The sequence below is a fragment of the Perca flavescens genome, chromosome 20, assembly GCF_004354835.1.
Source record: "Perca flavescens isolate YP-PL-M2 chromosome 20, PFLA_1.0, whole genome shotgun sequence".
NCBI lineage: Eukaryota > Metazoa > Chordata > Actinopteri > Perciformes > Percidae > Perca > Perca flavescens.
In genome coordinates, this window is record NC_041350.1 from 15,091,194 (window position 1) to 15,111,963 (window position 20,770).

A 20,770-nucleotide genomic window follows, 5' to 3' on the forward strand; every position below is an offset into this window, starting at 1 on the left:
CATCTGACACACTCACACATACACACAGCCAACTACTCACCCTTCCTCACACTCGCGCTCAGCCATCTCTCCAGTGTGATGTCACTGCTAATCCACGCTCGGTTATCCGCTGGGCTGCAGTGCTGCCAGAGGGATATGGGGAGGAGATGGAGTGAATTTGGGGAGGTGGTGGTGGAGGGGAGTGGGGGAGTAATCAGGCACGTCATAAAGTTTTCTCTCTAAAACCACTACTTCCATTAGAAAACCAAAGTCTTGCACAGAGGCAACTGAACAGCATATGCACAAATGCTCAATGGAGTGTATATGAACACATATTTCAGCTCTGATAGGGAAGATAAAACACAGCTGAGAGTATATTCACAGAGGCTTGTAGCTCCCATTCGAGGCACAGAGGAATCATTAGAGAGTCTACTGGATTAGGCACATCCCCCCCCCCACCACCACCACCACCACATGCATCCACAAAATGCAAGGCCTTTTTATTGACAGCTTGTCCAAAAAGAGGAATTACCCACATGGTTGAGGCCCTCGTTCCATATGGCACCAGGCTATTAACAAACATTAGTTGACTGTAATAGCAGTGGTATTAAATGTATTATCTTTTCTATGTATAGTGTGTGATTTTGTGTATGTGTGTGAGTGGTGCTAGTGCATGTACACACACGCAATGTGTGCCAGTGTGTGTGATTAGAGACTTCTAATGTTCCAGCTCTGGGGATTTGTAGCATGAGATAAGAAAGGGCATTAATGGTGAATTGTGACGGTCCAACAGAGCAAAACTGTTGTTTGAAATGTGCGTATGTTTTTGCATTGCTGAATCATTTTTTTTACACTAACAATCTACATATTGTCTCACATCGAAAAGCATCTGATTTTTTAAGTCAGTGCCTCACAAAAGCAAACAGGATAGCCATGCATGAGCAAGTGGCGTACGAGAGACCAGTGAGTAAAATTCAATCTATTTGATTTTGTATTTTCCTCACTTACCACATATCTGTTTTAATCTTACCTTAAGCATCCTTGAAATGAGTTGTAATCCAGTTAAGCCCTTTTGAATCTGCTTCACAGCCATATAACACCCATTCATCGTCCCATAAACATTCGCACTGCTAAGCAGTTAGCTCACTGAGTGTGCACAAGCCAAAAATCACATACTGTGGATGTTAAAAGAACAAACACTGTGGTGTTTGCGACTGTGCACGTGTGATGCAGGCACTGCAAAGAGAAACCAAGGTTAAAAAAGGTTTAAACAATAAGCAATATAACAATACATCACACATCTTAGGAACAATATGATATGGTAGACAGTGCGTCAAGTCACTCTGGAGACTCGCCACTTCCTATGATGCAAAATTGTCACCATCTCCTTTTACTGAGAAAACCATGGAGCAATATTCTGGGCAAAAACTGTCAAGCGAATGCTGCAAGACACATGACAAGTGTTTGGATCAAATGCCGGGCTGATGGAAATCAACAAAACAAGTCAATGTTCCTGCATTTTCTCTAAAATGCAGTGAGGCCTTGAACCAGTGAATAAGTCTTCAGAGAGATTAATTCTCCTCTGTGATCGTGTTCTCATTACAAGAAGCAGGGAACTCAAACACATGTAATAACAGGGCTGACTGCTGTTCCTTTGTAACATGTGGCTACCTAAATGATCCTAAATAAGATAGATGACAAGGATAAAGCAAATCATAATCGGTAGTTTGCACAATGAAACATAATAGTCTGAAGAGAACAAGGGACAACATACAGAGCGCCTGTTTTCACCGCCTGCAGCAACACACCTAGTCGAGAGCAATTAAAATGAGAGGATTCAATTTTGTCAAACACCAGGAACCTAAGATAAATCTTGTATCTCATTTTCCAGCGGAGGGCACTGCCTCACGCCGGTGCTATCATGTTTGTTATGGTATTTTGAAGAAACAGCTGGCTACTGACAGAGTTGGTAAAACAACCCCCTTCCCCAAATGATGATAATCCCAATCATGTCAGTGTGCAACCCAGGGGTGAGAGAGAGAAAGAGAGAGAGAGAGAGAGAGAGAGGGAGAGTCGGGCGAGACTGGGAATAAAAGATGGTCTCAGACTGTGCTGTTGGTGGAAAATTTAGATAGAGCAGGAAGGGGGAGAGGAAGACAGCACGTCTGCATGGTTTCCATGTGGGAGAAATCCACTTACTTCAACTGATAAAGATTTAATTAACACAAGACTCTGCAATTACTCCATAATTAAAGTAATTTGTCCCCTTGATTGGGTGAGTAGGCAAGACGCCACATGCTTCTGTAAGAGCAGATGTGAGAAAGAGGGCATCAGTGGCTGAAAGAGGTGCACTTTTAATGTGAATGTAATGCTTGATTTTCCAAACCTATTTTCCCCTCATATGTTCTAATAAAATATTTGTACCAGCGTCTCATTAGCCTGTTTATTTGCCTTTTATTTGACAACTCATTTGTTATTCATTGAGAAAGTAATAAGCTGAGTAGGCTGAGTACAAAGTATCATCAAGAGCCACATGAAATAGTAAATAGGCTTGATATAATCATAATCCTCTTCAAACTGTACTGCATACAGCTTGAATTGTGTAATGTTGGCGCTACAAAGCTCGCTGAAAGCTAAAAAAAATACAGAAAAAATATGTAATGCTTTTGCTTGACGAGACCAAATTGCATGAGTCAAAAGTGAGAGTCCTGTCAGTGTGAGGTGTTTGACCTCGGGATTGGATGGTGAAAGGTGGACCCAATTTACAGCAAAATATTGGTGCAGTGTTGGGAGAAAAAAAACATTCTCCGTAACAAATAGTGACTAACCTCATAAGACAGAAATAGTGAGGAATTAATAACTTCATCCAATATGTGCCACCCCGCCATGGCAGTCCAATTTGCCGGGAGATAAAATGACTATATTGCCAAGTGTACTATATTCAAAACCGGGGAGACATGTGTCTTGTGTTTGCTTCTGAGAGTTTTTACTTAATTCAGGCGAGGGGAAGAGCACTATCTCTTATTTACAGATGATGATCTGCATATAATTTGCCTCAGTTGCATGCTGGGTAATTGAGGTAAATATCACAGCCTTCAACTTGCCACCTAAGGTGTCCTGCTGATAACTTGGCGCAGAGCCCGCAGCCACCTGTGGCATTTCTTAGATCTCAGGGCAAAGAAACACATAGAACTGAGGCTGAACCCTTTAAAACAGCCAGTTGAAGGTATCTTCTGCTATGTGACAGCTAGGTGACAGACAGCTGTTGCATATTGTACTCCAAACCAGATATTGCAGGTTGTTTTCAGTTGAAAAAATGTATAACCAAGAAAATGGCTTATGTCTCAACTCAGAGCAGACTAGAGTCTGAGATTGGGTAATAATTTGGACTGTACTAGACAGCAACAATATTTTGAAGCCTTGTCTATGAAAGACGCTATTGAGTCGCACTATGGGAAATGTAGGATTCAGCGTGTTTGGAGCTTTACCTGTTCTATAGGAATTAAAAGTCAGGATATCTCAGCCTTTCCTGCTTTGATTTGTTTTAAAAAAAAGTTGTATCTGTCTCTTGTGAGTTCCCAAACTTTATGGAAGTGTAATACCAAAATTCCTTTAATATCAAGTTTATTCACTGTATTCATTGACATACCATCTCTCTCAGCACTTCACTTATTCCATAAGGAAACTGTCAGACTAAATAAAAATAAATGTGTTTGTGTGCTACTTGTCCAAAGAGGAACTCTTTTGTTATAATGCAACTGTTGCAGCTGAAAAGTATGATCCTGTAAAATTAAACTGTCTCTGTGAAACGTGTCAAAAGTTAATTAGGTTTAAAAAGGTGATGATAGAACTACTAAAGTTTGTCAACCTATTACAAAGACCAGCGTCAGTATAGCACATGAACATTACTTTCTCTTCCAGAAAGCTGGTTCTAGAAAAAAATATATTGTATCATTCCACTTTACTTGCATAATTTACTTTATTTGCATAACCCTGCCCTGCTTAAGGCAGGGGAGCCACCAAGTGATCTCAAAATTAGCATGCTGTCACCTTCAGTGTCTCTTCTGTCATTCAGAAAAACAGGCAAGTGTGCAGACATATGAACCCATCTCACATCTACTGCAGAAATGTTAATTAGGAAACATGGCATCCCACAGTTCCATTCCTCTCCAAACGCCTAACTGACATGTTATGTATTTAAATCTCTTTCATGTGCCCTTAATATAGAGGAGATGAAGTCACATGCGATTGATGGAAAATGTCATCATCATCATCATGTATATTTTGCATGCACATAAAAATAAAAGCAAAAAATTGCTCACTACTCTGCATATCTGTCAGCCATGTCTTATGTATGATGCCAGGATTTAAATCTGGAATAAATATCAGAACAGTGGAATTAATTTGAAAAACAAAATGCAAAAGCAAAGACATATGGAATGTTAAAGATTAATCAGTAAATATCCAACTATAAATATATTGCCTACATATCTCCTATGGTAGCATAATTGCACATATAGAGGATTTTCTGGCATCTATGGGCATGCAAATTGTCTTTTTCATAATAAACATCAAACTTCCATTTCTGTCTTTGTGGCTTTTAAATGCTTTGGGCTCAGTGGTTTGGTGGGCTTAGTGCCAACCTCTCTATTGTTGAGGAAATAGTGCCCTCTTGTGGCTTCAGAGGGAAACTACACTTAGAACTGAACTCCAGGGAATACTGCTCAGTCAGTCATTTTCTACTGTAAATATTAAGATGAGGCTGATAAGATAAAACAGGAAATGTGAATAAAATAGACTTCAAGTAAAATGAGCCCCTTATCTCACAAAATACTGTGTGTGAGATAGAGCTAGCAAAATCCAGGGCCATTTTGGCAACTAAGATAGCAGGGAAATGCTCCCACTGGGAATGATGAAACACATATGTAACTGTGATTTAACATTACTGCTCTGTTGTGCGTACACAGCTGAGACATCAAAGGCAGTAGCTTCACAAATGTAGCTTCATCAACTGCAAATACCTTTTTAAACCACTGAATTAATAACGCAACCACACCTTACATGACAGGTCAGATTTTAAGAAGGCCTAAAATCAGAGAGAATCTTTGTTATTTTTAAAAAATATTTTATTCTTTGCAAAGGAGGCATTGGGAGCATCAGTGCGTTCTATGGCTTGTGTACAGAGTTCCTGTAGAAGACAAAATCATAGAACAAGCCCTTGGGTGAACTGAGGGCCCCACCCATGTTTACCAAGGAGGAATGTTTGAGGCAGCTACTCTGCAGCTGTTACAGAACACAGTCTTAAGCAATGGGCACAGTGTTGGAGCAGAGTGTTGGAGAGGAATGCTACTGTATGTGTACTTTACATGTATATATGTGTGTAAGTGGCATGGTACTTGACCCTGATGGCAGTTACATAAAATCTGAAGAAATCCAGTGATTCTGAAATGCTCTGTGGTAGAAGTGAAGCGTAATGCTGCGGATACTTTTATGCTTGGTAGGTTTGTCTTAGGAAGGAACCAAAAAAGAAAGATACTCCAGCAGTCCACCACTGCTGTTGAGATCTTTTTTTTTTTGTGAAGTCAATGTGGATTCTGCCCCTTGATACCTTTGAATTGTATTCATCATAATGTAACCTGAAGTAAATTTAAAAGCTATAACAGGAACATTACCCTCAAAATATCATCATTTTAATGCTCAATATTGTATTTGATGAACGAGAGGCAGAATTAATGCTTTCAACTACACTCTACATATGGGCACAGTCTGGAACGCTAACATCACAGAAGAATGCACAGATTCGTCCCAGATTCTTTAGTTTCAATTCATCTGCTACTTTGTTTTGGACAACTTGACTCATCTACACACAATAACTTGCCAAATTTGGCTTGGTGTGTGATAATATCATTATTCCAATGGAGCTGGTTGCAAGCAGCTGAACAGTCCCGACTGTAATCCAGAGCTGTCAACATTCCACCATAGCAGCAGTTTGGGTTTAGGATTGTTTACTCAAACACTTTGGATCGGAGAGAGTGGTCGTTACATCTTGCATGTGGAGAAACAGATCTTCCATATATTTGGTATAATCTCTGGATGCTGCTGAGACTGTGCCCAGGTTTGACAGCGTACAAATCATTGGATCAGACCCAGCGTGGGATAAAGCTAACAACAGGGCAGATTGAATACAGTACGTGTGGGGCAGGGACACAGCAAGCTAGCAAGCGGGTGCGGTTGATGCATTTGGTAGTACAGTTCCAATGTTGCCTTTCACTGTGAATAGGCCTTACTTCTACCTTTAACAGCACAGCCACTGAGAAAGCAAGTTGTATAATTAAAGCACCACCAGTGAGGAGAGTCAATGTATTTCAGTACATTCATTGTCAAACCCTGCGAGGTTGGTTTAATCCCTGGTTCCCTCTGGTAGTGTTTTGGGTGGTGGGTGAGATAGAAAAGGAGATTGGGGTGAAATGATGCAGGGCGATTTAAACAAAGCCCAAGGGCACCCACGCAGTCCAACCCACACACACACACACAATCACACATGCATGCACACACTCTCAAACATTCTCACACATTATTTATGCAGGAGAAAAATATATTAACATTTGCATTACAAAACAGTACAAGGGCCTCAGTGTAGTTAAAATACCTCTTCGGTCAGATAAAAATGTGTTGAAGAATCCATGTGGGCTGTCATTTCCTTAGGTCTCATGTATGCAAAACTATCTCTCCCTTTGCCTTCAACAAAATATCTATTCTCATTTAATAAAAATATTCCCACCATTTAATGGGATTTGAGGCACTGGATTATATCTCTGTACACAAAAAGTCTTTTCAAAGTTCGTTTAGCAAATGGAAGCCAAAATCCAGAGAGCTACATGACCTAGATGCCATTAGGGGTTCAGGGCCAGCAGGGCAATGGGGAGAACTTAACTAGTTAGACATAGACACCAAGTTTCTCCGGGCTTTTCTCCCAGCCAACAGTCCAGCTGTCTGGCTCTGTAAAAACTTTGTCTCAGACCCACCAGGAATTGAACTATAAACCCTTCTCCCACCCAACAGATCCAAATACACCATTGCTATCTGGTTCAGTCCAATTCATGAGTACAATCAGTTAATTCCTTCTACAACCTTAATTCTACGGACCTCCGATGGAAAATCAGCAATCATTGTAGTTTAAAAACAGCCTTGTTTAAAGTGGTTGGTTGACAGATAGCTGAAACAGTAGTTCATTCTGGAGGAACAAAGCATCTGCGGTCCAGTGTGCTCCATGTCTCTGTATCCCACAGTGGCCATCTAAATAGCTACAAGAGGCCCTGAACAATCTGTAATGGCTCTCTGTTGTGCAGAATCCACAGTATGTGACCAGAACTTGAGAAGACTTACTCCTTTCCACAGCTGGCTTACATGAACAAAAGAAAGCACAAAATAATCTGAACAGTTTCACAGCATGTTGGCATTCCTGTCTAATCTTCTCTGCCGGAGCAGGACCCTTCAGCTCAGTCCACCGGGCCCTGGAAGATTAGCTTGGAAAAGCCCTGAGTGAGGCTGAGCTGGGTGGCACAGAAGGGGCAGGCGGCGTGGAAGGCGTGGGTTCCGTGGGGCAGAGGGATCTCTGCCCAGTACTTGACTGACTTCTCCGAACACACGTGTCCACATGGCACAAAGGCATGAGTGGGTGCACCTGTGTCCACATAGAAGGCCGGCTCACAGCCCAGCCACAGTGGCACGTAGGGCCCGACCACTCGGCACATGGGACACTCTCGCTGAGTGTTGGGCTCCTGCTCTGAACGGTGGCCCCAGTTGTGGTAGCCGTGCACGTGGCCACAGGCCAAGTAGACCCAAGGCTGCTTGTCCTCCAGAGAGGAGAGGGCGCGGCTGCGTTGCATGCTGGGGAAGGCGAGTGTGTTGAGACCCACGGGGCACTGGGGGCGCGCGGCGTTGATCTCCTGCCTGAGAGCCTCCAGATGCTTTTGGGTGGGAGTGTGAAAGAGGCCTTCTGCAGTACGCCACAGCAAAGTGGCTCCACATAGATCCACCAGGGAGCCGTCCTGCAGTATATTACTCTCATGTTCCACCTGCAGAGGGTGATGTAGCAGACACACATTTAGTTTCACTTAGCAAAAACAATGAGAATGCTTAGGTCATGCATGTAACCATCATACACATATTCTATTTGGGAACTGAAAAACATCTGCTTCATTTAAAGTCACAGTGACACTTCCGCTGTATACGTATGCTATATGTATGAAGCTACTGACCAGTTTGCCTGGGATCTGTGCTGAGCGGGTCTCTCTCAGTGTGTAAACATCCCCACAAACCGAGATCTCTCTCCATACGCCAGGCTTTGACTCCTCCGTGAAGCCACCCTTTGGGTGCATTACCAGCACACCATTGGTAGTTAGTCCATCCATGTGACCGTCAGGGTTCTTCCATTTTGCAGCTTTTTCCTGTAGGCGAGACGCAGCATAGATGCAAACTGATGTGTTGTGTGGCTGGAAGTCCACTTTTTTTTTTTTTTTTTCACTGCCAGTAACATAATTTGCATTTTTTTTTTTCTTGTTAGAACTGTGCTGGAACTAGATTTAAAACTGGACATTCAACCGTCCATTAAGAGAGCAGTGTTAATATAATACCATGTACGCTAAATAGTAATTACCCCAAGGAAGATGTTTTTGGAAGAATCGAAACCAGCTGCGTAGATGCGAGCAGTGAAAGGTGGGATACGCTCGCAGACAACTCGGCAGGCAAAACGGGAGATGGTGCTCTGTGTGATGGGAGTCTCCTCTCCCTCCTGGCCTCCTGCTACTGTGTCAGTCACCACAAAGTCTATAGGACTCTCTGTGGAACGCCCAATCTACAAAGCAACACAGTCATTAATCAATTTCATGCTTATTGCTTTTTATTATTATTATTATTATTATTATTATTATTATTTTGTTTCTTGTGATCTCATACTGGCATGGGTGAAAAGGGGATTCTTTTTAATCCCTGCAGAAATTTGTACCAAACCATTCCACGCTTTTCAGTCATTTGTCAGTTTGTGGCGGTTTGACATTTTAATGACAGCGCTCAAGATAATGTTGCTGTGTGTCGTGTCTCAGCATTTTGTTGTCAAATCAGTGAATCTCTGAAGAGAATCCAAGTTTCTTTTTTTTTTTAAATAATATATCAGGCTTATTTTTTAAGCAGACCACAGGGTTAAACACTGAACAATGTCCAAACAGTTGTCAAGCTGAACAAGCAGAGGTAAAAACAAGCATTTCCTCCTTTCATTTCCTCATTTTCTTCATCTCAAAATTGTCCTGAAGTCCTGTTTTTTAGTAGTGTGCCCTTCTCTGCTGTGTCTGTGTGTGTGACACAACACAGGGCTGAATGTTAAGCACGTGTCTGCAGTGCTGACTTCCCTCTGGTCATCGTCTCCTTGCTGTACACTCTGATTAATGCTACAGACAGAACTGTTGACAGTACGCATACAGGACACATGCACTCACTGGTGGAGTGTAAAGTTTGAGAAGGGAAAAACAACCAAGTGTGCATAGATTTTGAAGGCGTAGCTGCAAATATTCTTAATTCAATTTCACTCAATTAAACCATTAGTCAATCGACAGAATAGCAGCTATTTTTATTGTGCAGTCAACATTCAAGAGAAAATGCCAATATTTGATTAAAGCTGCTTTTCTTCATCATATATATAGTATTAAAGTATATATTTGAGTTTGGACTGTAAGAAAAGTACAGTAAAACAAGCAAGTCGTATACAACAAGCTTTGGGCTAAAAGTAATCATGGTACAGTTATCGCACAGTTGCAGCCCTAATCAAATGTTGAGGATTCAACAGGTTATTCAAAATCCATCCCAAATAGGCAACGGTGTCATTTAAAGCTATAGGGCCCTATTTTAACGATCTGAAACACAAGTATCAAACGTGAAACGCAAGTACCTTTGTGGGCGGATCTCGGCCGCTGTTGCTATTATACCGGCGGGATGAATGACTCTTGCACCCGATGCAAATCTAAAATGGGTTGGTCTGAAGTAGCTAGGTGTGGTTTGGGCGTAACGTGCAATAAACCAATCAGAGCGTCATCTCACATTCCTTTTAAGAGCAGGCGCGCTTGTTCCATGGCGGATTGCTATTATGACGGCGGATTTGCCAAAATCAAATGCCCGTCTTGATCGGGTGGCGATGTTGCTGCGGCCTCTCGGGCGCATCTCCTCAAGTCTGGAGAGGATTGCTGCAGCCATGGAGCGTGGGCCTCCAAACACACCACCTGCTCCTGTTGTGCCCCTTCCTCCTCCCCCCACTCCATCCCCGTCCACCCGCTCCACCAGGAGCGCATTGCCACTCCCGGACCAGATCGAATTGATCAGATTGAATGGGTTTTTACCTGAAACATGTCTGTGTCTTTATCATGGCAGTACTCCACCACTACCGTATGGTTCCTGGACAGTGTGTAGGAGATGCTGTGTTGGCCTTTACAGTTCACAGCCTGAAATATAACAAGCAACTCATTAAAACATGCTACACATTGTGTGTGTGTGTGTGTGTGTGTGTGTGTGTGTGTGTGTGTGTGTGTGTGTGTGTGTGTGTGTGTGTGTGTGTGTACACATACATACATACATACATACATACATACACATAAATACACAACATATATTGAACATTGATACATATTTAAACAAAGTATAAGCACAACAACAAGGGAGTGTTTAACGGTTTTGTGTTCTAGTGAAGTCGGTAAAAACCCTTTGATGTCTTTTGATTTGTGGCTTTAACACCGGATGTGAGAGTGCCAAAGGTCCACAAACAGAAACGACACTACCATATGCTTTACGCAATCATTGCATCCTGGCTGAGGGGAAATTACAGATCAGGGCAAAACACCACTATTAAAATGCACGACACTCAATTGATGAGTCACATCATAAGATTCACAACGACTATAGTGCTTGTTGGAAGAGAATATATTTGTCCTTGTTTCCACCCTGTTATTTACAACTAAATAAATTCCAAACCAAAGATCTGAGGCAGAAACTTCTGGCAGAGGAATGGGGAAGAGCGTGTAAAGACACACTGGACATAACAGTGACCAGAAACAGTTAACACAAGCTTGCCTAGCAGCTGAACTGCCTCAGTCAGTGTAGTGAGGCAGGGTGGGTTTAAGCCACCCAGGCCCAGCTCCCATCAACAATTTACCACATGCCACTATCATTGCGCTCTAATCTGCAAATTCCACCCCCCTCTCTCTCTTTGTCACGTGCAAGAGGGAGAGAGAAAGTGGGTCATCAAGTGGGTGCGCTACCACTCTGCTGTAACATCAGAGACAGACGGGGACAAATGTCATCATCACATGCAGTCTTGTCTCGACTGCGCTGCTACAAACAAATGGTGCTCCACCTGTTCAACGGCTAAAAGAAGTTCATGCACACTCCAAACAGACACACACACACACACACACAGACACACAGACACACAGACACACAGACACACAGACACACACACACACACACACACACACACACACACACACACACACACACAGACACACAGACACACACACACACACACACACACACACACACACACACACACACACACACACACACACACACACACACACACACACACACACACACACACACACACACACACACACACACACACACACACACACACACACACACACACACACGCCCCAAAAGGAAGGCCAATATAAACAATCACACTTGCACAAATGCACTAATTGAGATCAAGTGGGAAGATGAGAAAGCATAGGCTGGATTTGAATAGGAGGCTTGCAGTGGCATTATGGGAGCTACTCATTATCTGTCATGAACACCAGAGTGTGCCCAGACACGTGAGCTTATCCCTTTCAGCTTTTGAGCCACAGAGCATTCTCCGTGTACAGCTGGGGAGTAGAGGGTCAGGCAACTGCAACAACTTCCTCCTCAGTTCACCCTCCTCATCCCAGGCCTGGTAACAGGGTGGCAGAGAGGAACAGCAGTGAAAGGGGAAGAAGGTCACAGCCGTTCCCATGTCTGAAACGGTCTGTGACTAATTGTAAAAGGGCATTCTTTGCTAAATCGAGCTGTGCCGTGAACAGTCAGGTCCAGTGCAACATGGTTTTCTGAGAAACAACTTGTAGTGTGGAGCAGCAGGAACATTTAGCCATATTTCATAAGCCCCTGCAGCACAACATTCAGCTCAAACTCAAATGGAATGATGCACAATCTCTGCGATGAAAAAGCCTCTGTCAGAGAAAATCAGAGATATCAGGAGTCAAGTTCCACAAGGTTGAGAGTAACCGGACCAGAGAGGGCATTTGGCCAGCGAGCTAAACTCCCAACAAATGTCTAGGATATTGGCCTCCAAGAGGTGCCGAGGTAAGCACGTCCTATCGCTTGTTTAGCAGTTTTGCATGGGAACCAAAGGCAGGAATGCAGACGTGTTATACTGGAAGGGGCAGTTTCTGGCAGGCACTACGGTGCAGAGAAAAGCTATGAGGCCTGGCTAGGAACTACAGTTACTGAATGGAATATGTCAACATTAAGGTCTGCCAACCATAATGTAAAGAAGTTCACTGCATGTCCCATAAGCTACCATTCTCTGAAAAAGTCAGTTGTGTTTTTTTGTTGTTGTTGTGGATACTCTTTAACCTGCTGTGTTCATACACAATATGAATTTAAAACTGCCTAAATACATTGACAAAATTACTCCTCACCCTCGGTCTTAGTTTTTCATTTACATGCTTACATACATTTACATACAGGCAGACAATTGTTCATTCTCACGGAGAGTCTGTTCAATAAATCACTTTTTCATTCACTGATCTGTTCTGTACCTTGCTGGCCTGGGGTGTGTTGAGGATGTGCACAGTGCTTGGCTTAACACCATTGGCTTTGGTCCTCCTGTATAGCGCAAATCTGCTTTTCCGTCTACCCCGATCTCCATTGGGCAGAGAGCCATTGTACCTGTCACGGGAGGGGTGGAGAGAAGGACAGCAAATAAGCAAAACAGTTAAAATATGTTGAGAAAATGCAAACCAATTTTTGGTAGCTGCAAAAAGATGTGTCTAATGAGATTTACAGGCTAAATTCTTGTAATAATATGAAAAGTAAACATGGAGAATTAGAAAGAAATCATGTTTTTGGAAAAGGAGCTTTGCCATGCATTACATCACTGGCAATCTAATGCACCCTATTAGCAATCTAAGCATTACCTTGGATAATGTCTCTTATTACATAATGCACTCTGGTACTTGTGATTTCAGAGAGCCAACTCTGTGTAAACTGCAGCTGTTCCCCGGCATAAACTGGTCCCAGGCAGAAGCAGGTTTTAAGATTCACGTCAGGTTTGCTATCACTTTGGAAAAGCACAGTCTGGGTGGAGAACTGGGCTCACATGACTGAAACACATTCTCTCATAGCTGGATTTTTTACACTGATACAGAAAAGTCTAAGATCTCAATTTCAAAGCCCCAGCACCACCAGAAGATCACCTAAGAGCATTCTCGGTTTTCACTTCTCAATATCAGACTCCAGTCTCAGTCTGCTGCGTGGGGCACTTAGCCTAGGCGGCTCCTTGTGAATGAAGAAGCCCCTTCCGGTAGGACTGCTCCTCTCCCCATCCACCAGCTGGTTACTACAGCTGGGACACCCCATGCCCTACTCCCATCCAACACACAGACCTTCTGTCACACACTCATGTGTAAGCAGTGTGCTAAACAGACACTAGAAATATCGTTATTAAAAGCTTCAAGATGGCATTGTAATACATTTCATGGAGAAGTGACCTCTATCAACCACTACAGACATCTCTCCTCTTTGTTGCAACACAAATGCAACAGCAGCAACAAGAGCCTCTTTCTGCTCCTCCGTACCTCCCTCCCTCCAAAGCTAGTCCACCTGCCCCATTTCTCATGTCTCCTCACGGCTGGCCAGGCATGGAAACACATGGTCCCAGTCAGCACAGAGAACACAGCTGACCTGTACGACAAGCCACCGAGAGCTAGAGAGGCACTGGATTATACTGTGGACAAAACTACAGCTAATAACACTGACAGCAGGAGGGAAATGGCAAAATAAAAAGTGGATAAATAATTGTATTAGTTTTTTTTCAAATGTTTAGATTGTTCACTATTATAAAGGCTCTTTAGCTTTTACTGCTAATGTCTCCTTTTACATGCTGCTTTAAAAAGACATTCCCTCTGGTAACAAAGTACAGGACAGAAGGCACATTAAAAATTAAAGAACAAAACATTACTAAACATTACTAATTACTAACAATAAACACACTTTTGAAGTGCTGACTCCATACTCCAATTTCATCCAACCTGCCCTAGAAACTCCACACCTAAATAAAGAGCAGCTAGGCCTACATATCATTCAATTTCAACTTAGTTTTTTTTTCTTCCGCTGGATACCTGTGCCTGGATGTCTTTTCACATACAACACACACAATAAGATCATATGCAGCTTAGCATTTCGCCATGATGACAATTCAGTCAGAATAACTGCAGAATATAATATAACCCTGGCTCCTTGAGAAACTGCACACATGCCTCATGTAGGAACTGCCACCGTCACATTAGCTAGGACAGGCTTTTTAAGAGCTGCGCTCCAACCAATTGTGATCGCTTTACCTTTTGACCTGAGCCAGACAGACAGCGGCTTTACCTTCCAATACTTTAGGAGCAGGGATTAGAAGACTCTGGCATATCACCTATCCTCCAGGGTTGCACTAAGGAGCCAACAGTCCCCCTACCTCTTGTGCTTAAATGAAAGGCTAGTGTTCGCAGAATAGGGAGATGTGCCGAGTTGTTATAACCCTCATTAGCATGACAAAGAGGACGGGTGGCCTTTAGAAGGGTCACAGAAGATGGCACAGAGGTCTGATGATGCTGCAAAGTAAGACTACAGGCTATTAGTGCTTCAGATAGGTTGATCTAAAGTGTACATCAACAGTACATCGTCACTACATGGGAGGCAGCCAGATGGCACAGTGAATAAGAAGAGCATCAGTCACCTGACTTAGATTTAAGCTGTCATAGGCCCAAGTATCCATCTGACTGATATAACCTTGCACAAGACACTAACACCACACAAGCTCCACACTGGCCTTGTTGTGGAGTTGAGGAACACAAAAGGATAACACTTTTCCTTCTTGGATTAATGGGATTTCTAAAAAAGAAAAGCCATCTCAACAATCAGTGCCAGTTTGCACCAAAGATACCCTCAAGTTGATTTGTACACTTCCTTTACCGAGCAGTTCTTTAGGGAGAAATGTACAAAGTTCAATCAATAGGCCTAGTCTCCCAGCCACAATGGACAGAGGAAGCTGAGGAGAGGCAAAGGCTGAGTCCTGATCAATCCATCCTTTCATTTCCAGGATACCCACGCAGCCACCCCACCCCTCACTGACCAGCACCAAGCCAATCTGCCCAGACAGAGATGGGGGGCAGCCATGCAAGTAATAAGAGCCACCACGGTCATGGCAGCAAACCACTGAGGGAACTGCTGCTCAAACAAGCTTTGTTCCATGCTGTCAGCTATCTTGTCTACCATCAGTTTTATCAGTGGGATGTGATGTCATGGCAGTGATTATACACCCGTCACATCTGATTCAAATATGTGTCTTTATGTCAGGAGAGAGAACAAAAGTATCAGCTTCAAACATGCCACATGTTCAGCCTGGGGTAATAAGCAGTCAGCACTTGTTGTCCCATATAATAACAGCATGGCTGTGAGTGTATGGGTGGAGGGCAAGGGACAAAACCACACTCTACCATGCTCTGCATATATAACCTTTATAGGCATATCATTTCAAGGGCTTCAAACAAAAGCCATATACAGTACATGTAATTTCCACAGCACAAACACCTAAAAGTGCTAGTTTTAAATAGTTTGCAGTACTGGCCAAACTCCAATCACTGATGACACAGCAAGTGTTTTCCATAATCTGTGTCAGCTGTTGCCCTTGACAGTTTATCAATATAAAAGATGATTGTTCAGAATGATAAGTGGCTGCAGTTTCTCCTCAACAAATCCAGAAAGAACACAGCAGTGGTTTTAAAATAGTTCTGACAAGAAAAAGCCACAGCAGTTTTTAGTCAGTGGCAGGATGAGACACATATGCTAATGCCACTATAACTGGCCTGTTTTTTTTTAACATTGCGGATTAGGGCTGGGTATTGTTTTAAATGTTTGCAATACTAGTGCCAATATTATAGTTTCAGTATCAATGCCAAAACTATTAAAACATTATTTTTGAAAAAAATTAACATGTTTTTTTTACATTTTGTTTTTAAACCAACAACTGAGCATCCATCTGATGTAATGATAATTGATTGATTAGTCAATCAATGGAAATTAATCTGATAAGCGTGATTGATGGTTTAAGTGATTATTTCTCATAAAATGCTAAACAGTCATTGATTCCAAGTGTTTTAATTTGTTGGAGTGGCTAAGAACAGATAGATCCTGTGTATTAATTTCATCAACAAACTTTTACCAATACCAACACGATTTCCATGGATATTGTGATATACAATTGGGTATTGTGATAAAGGATTTTATCCATACTCCCCACTCCTGATGTCAGTCATTAGTGGTCCAAGAGCCTGGAAACGGTTAAGGTCCCCTACCTGACCATGTGGACAGCAGACATTAGTGAATGTAAAGAAATCAGCTGTGCGTTGGGATAAGCAAGGTGTGTGATTTCAAACTATTGAACTGCAACAATAATATGTAGGCCAATTTTAGCATCTTGGAAATAAACCTTGTCCTTGTAGTGCATGCGCGTGACTACAGAAAACGTTGTGTTTTAAAAGATGTAAAGTTGTGCGGTCTGAGCTACAGATTGTTTTGAAAATTTATTAGAACCTTGGGGGATGGGGGAGGGGACCATCACCACATCCGAATTCCTTAAACCCCATGAATCCGACTGTTAAGGTAGGAGCGCCCCGGTCAGAGTCTGGGGTTCATGGACCCGGGTTTCTACAGATGTCCTGAACTTTTATATTGTGTGGACATTGGTTGGTTGATGTAGCGGAAATGTTGTCAATTCCCCAATTGTCAGAGAATGAAAACACTGCAACTCCAACTCCACACGAAAATGTACACATTTCTGATTGTGCACGTGTCTGATTAGTTGAGTAACGTGAGTGCGTGAATCCAAACTGGGCTCAACGTTATTCTTGACTATTTCTAGAAAGTTAACTTAGCTGTGTACAAGTCGATGTTTGTCTAAAATAAAAGGCACATTACTAAAGTGACGTTACACACCTTATTTTCTAAACGTACACTCACGTCGCTAAATGAGCTAAGCTATAAGTGAGTGCCCTCTTGTAAAACTTCCTTTAGAAATACTGGCCTTATAACGTCAACGTAGAGGAGTCTGTAAAGTAAAGTTATCCCAAAATATATATCAGCAAGGTAAAACTCACCCTAGCACCACCAGCTCCCCGTATTTCACTGGGTCTTTGGACGGGGCGCAGTGCTCCTCTTGGCTTGACGAAAACATGAGGCTTCTGGCTTCACTGTGTAACATTAGCTAACGTTATACAGTAATAACAGCGGCTCAAAAATCACCGGGAATTACCTTCAAAAAGCACGACAGGATCTCATTTCAGATCATATATCCAGCGGCTTATGTCTCTGTGCCCACGCCAATCCAGTTTTCTATAAATAAACTGATCGTAAACTTCTTTAGCATGACATTGCAAAATGTAACTTACTTGGCGGTTGAATCCGCTCTGAAGCAGATAGAAAAACAGCGAGGAGCAGGGCCGGAATGTACCATTCCATTTTTCTTTACTTTGTGTAGGGGGACTCCATACCAAATATTTGTTTAAAATAGTTTTTTTTGATCTAAGTGTGCTATGTCTACTTTTACAAGTTATTAATTACACTAGAGGAAAGTATTTTGCGTTTAATTTATTGTTGGGTAAACAACGTTATCGTACTTGGGAGTGAAACGTCCTACTTTTGCCACCTCACATGTTTCATGGATTGCACCCTGTGTTATGTAAACAAAGAGTACAATCTGGGAATTCTTAAAGGGATCATACTTTTCATGATATGTTTGTAAAGTTTCCAGTTTCCCATGTCTAACGAGAATAAGGGTTTATGCACGTTTTTGTCATAACATCCTTTTAATATATCATACAACTTACTTCGTTTTCAGCACAAATGTATTAAGGATCATACCATTTTATTACAAATGACTGCTTTTGTATAAAGTTACACAGGACTAAGTGGGGCAGAAGGTGGGGTAGTAATAGTGGGAAACACATGGTGAAAATAATCATCCTGGTACATATCCTGACTGTTCACATGCAAAGAGTGAAAGAATGGTGAAATCAGGTTTGCTTATTTTATTGGTGAGCCCCTGGGCCGTTTTAAGAACTTTTTTTGATTATGACTTTATTGCAGTTGGCTAATGCATGCAATTGTTTATGAAACCTAATCCTAATGTAATGTAATCCTAAATAACCTACGTGGCTATTTATCTGCATGCATGGGAGTTTTATTTTCACATTACCTTTGCTTATTTTGATCCTTTTATTTCGTTGTCTCGCTTTCTATTAACATCTTTCCTTTTCTTGGTTATCAGCCTTCAGGTATATGCTTATTTCTTTTTGTAATATCTTATTAGTCACCTGGCTCCATGTGAGAAGATACCAATTAATCTAATAATAACATCATGGCCTATTTGCTTAATTGCTCCTTTTGAGAATGACTCACAGACTAATGTAACCAAATGTCCACACCTTATGTGAGGAACCACGAACCTCTCAACCCAATATCCCACATGTTGTTCTCACGCCTTTCTGATGAATGTGCCACTCCACTTTTGTCTGGCAATCTCATCAACATTTTACTGCCTCTGTCTTGTTTTCACAAGAACCTGCATGGCTGGAGGTGCCCTTACTGCTTCAGGCTCCTTCAGTGGTTCTATTGCCTCTGCAATAATGACCTTCTGTTTGAACTGGTGTTTAGTTTCAAAGTGCAATAACACTTGGCACAAAAACAAAAGGTAGTAGGGGGTCACTGGGTCCCATGAAGGTACTTGCCTCCCCACCCATATGTACTTAAACTCTGCAGTACTATAAGATACATTGACGGGTTATTCCATTCCATTCCAACTCAGATTAATCCATGACATTTGTTGGTTCCGTTCATAGCTGCACATACTTGTCCATTAATAGTACAGTGGAGTGAACTTCAGCAGTTGTGGGCAAGGAATTAATAGTACAGTGGAGTGAACTTCAGCAGTTGTGGGCAAGGATCAAGCTGCATTAGGCCTTTAACTACAGGCCTAGGGGCTGGACTTAAAACTGTGGGTATAATGAATGTTTACTGCTCTTTTGTGTCACTGTCTCTTTCCGCTTGCCTTCATCCATTGGGCATTGTCTGTGTAAACGAGCACTACAGTCTTTTCTATGTCTGTCTGACTCACCCTCCCACATGCGCGAGCACACACACACACAGTAGTGTTGGGGGGGGGGGGATCAAAGGCTCTCTAGCACATACCACACTGATGGAGAGCAGATGCAGGGAGTGGGCTGCTTTGCTGAAGTTGTGCTGGTGTAGTGCAAGTGCAAATCTGCTTAGGAGGAGGAGTTTAATGTTACCAGGCAAGAAGCATGCAGAGCAGAGCCCTACCGCAACAAGCTAAATTGCGCAATTGAGCTCATCAGTGTGAGCTATGATGACATAGGAAAGACAAAGCCCCTATTAACTGCTCTTTGGCACTTCAGACCTTCTATGGAAGTCATGAGGCTATCCGCAAGTGTGACGAACCTCAGGCAGATTTATTGCTGGTTTTTCCCACAAATGTAAACCTTTTTTTGTCATTTACCCACACAAGATGACAGGCTTTTCCAAGAACTGTGAGACACATCATACGAGATAAGTGACTAAACTGTAGAATCATCATACATTTGTCAAATTTAGAGATTATCATACGAGATTATCATACAATGACGTGTAATGCAAAGAGCTTGTTCATTTTAAAGGACATTTAAAGCAGCAGGTTGTGAAAGGCACTCCCTTTGTTATCCAGTTAATGACGTGTATGTTGAAGATACACTAATGCCTGTTTCGTCGCGAGGTTTCCATGGAGGTAAAAGCCAGATCTCCAATCAGCTGACTGCAGCATGACAGTGTGGGAGAATGTGAGGAATGTGCTGATCCCATGTTGCTCGCGCCACTGACCTGACCCCAACACCCCCCCCCAGCCAGCACAACACTCCTGTTGTTTTAAAGGCTGTATAACATGCAAAGATGAGAGCTGTACAGTGCAGATACCCAAAGTCAAGTCAGGTCCAGTCCCGCAGAACCTGATTTATGTTATTATGCTATTTTTATTTAAATAATAAAAATAGAAAGCTGGTAGAGGTGGAGGCTAAATCTAAAGCATTACAAAGAAAAAAAATTTAAATAAAAAAAGAAAATAATCACACCCATGGCACATCTGAGTTCACAATACACTTTCACACTCAGCCACTCACAGCATTAACAAGTGATCCCCCCGTCAGACATTGTCCTTGGTAAGCTTTTGATTGTTTAAGCTACCAGTTAAATTCTCACTTCCTTTCACATCTTCTTACTGATGGGAAATATTTTGTATGACCTCATGCAGGTGGTGAGAAAACAATTTCTTGTTCTGAGGGATTAGATAGTATGTTACCATCACGGGAAACCAGTCACACCCCGGATGTTCCATGATTTAAGCTGCACAGTAAATTACCTTCTCTACAAACCACTTACCTAAAATATCACCAGTACA

The 20,770-nt window shown here is 42.2% G+C and overlaps 1 protein-coding gene across 3 annotated transcripts; it reads right to left on the reverse strand.

Moving 5' to 3' along the window:
- Positions 1–6,316: 6,316 nt before the first annotated feature.
- On the reverse strand, positions 6,317–17,747 carry peli2 (pellino E3 ubiquitin protein ligase family member 2). Of its 3 annotated transcripts, none has more exons than XM_028566516.1 (6): positions 17,424–17,747; positions 12,822–12,951; positions 10,368–10,469; positions 8,639–8,836; positions 8,241–8,429; positions 6,317–8,057 (listed from the first exon to the last, which is right to left on the reverse strand). In XM_028566516.1, the coding sequence occupies exons 1-6, from the start codon at positions 17,525–17,527 to the stop codon at positions 7,479–7,481; spliced, it is 1,302 nt and encodes a 433-aa protein (XP_028422317.1). In that variant the 5' UTR covers positions 17,528–17,747; the 3' UTR covers positions 6,317–7,478. The 3 variants fall into 3 exon arrangements, with proteins under 3 accessions (XP_028422317.1, XP_028422319.1, XP_028422318.1); XM_028566518.1 differs by lacking the exon at positions 17,424–17,747 and adding an exon at positions 16,623–16,671; XM_028566517.1 differs by lacking the exon at positions 17,424–17,747 and adding an exon at positions 16,561–16,637.
- Between the last annotated feature and the right edge of the window lie 3,023 nt (positions 17,748–20,770).

Excerpts from the sequence above, each read along its gene's own strand:
- peli2 (XM_028566516.1), bottom strand. The coding sequence starts at position 17,527 with ATGTTACACAGTGAAGCCAGAAGCCTCATGTTTTCGTCAAGCCAAGAG. Across the intron at positions 8,837-10,367 it reads AAGACACAGACATGTTTCAG|ATTGGGCGTTCCACAGAGAG; the intron begins GTAAAAACCCAT and ends GTTGCTTTGTAG. Across the intron at positions 8,058-8,240 it reads CACAGATCCCAGGCAAACTG|GTGGAACATGAGAGTAATAT; the intron begins GTCAGTAGCTTC and ends CACCCTCTGCAG.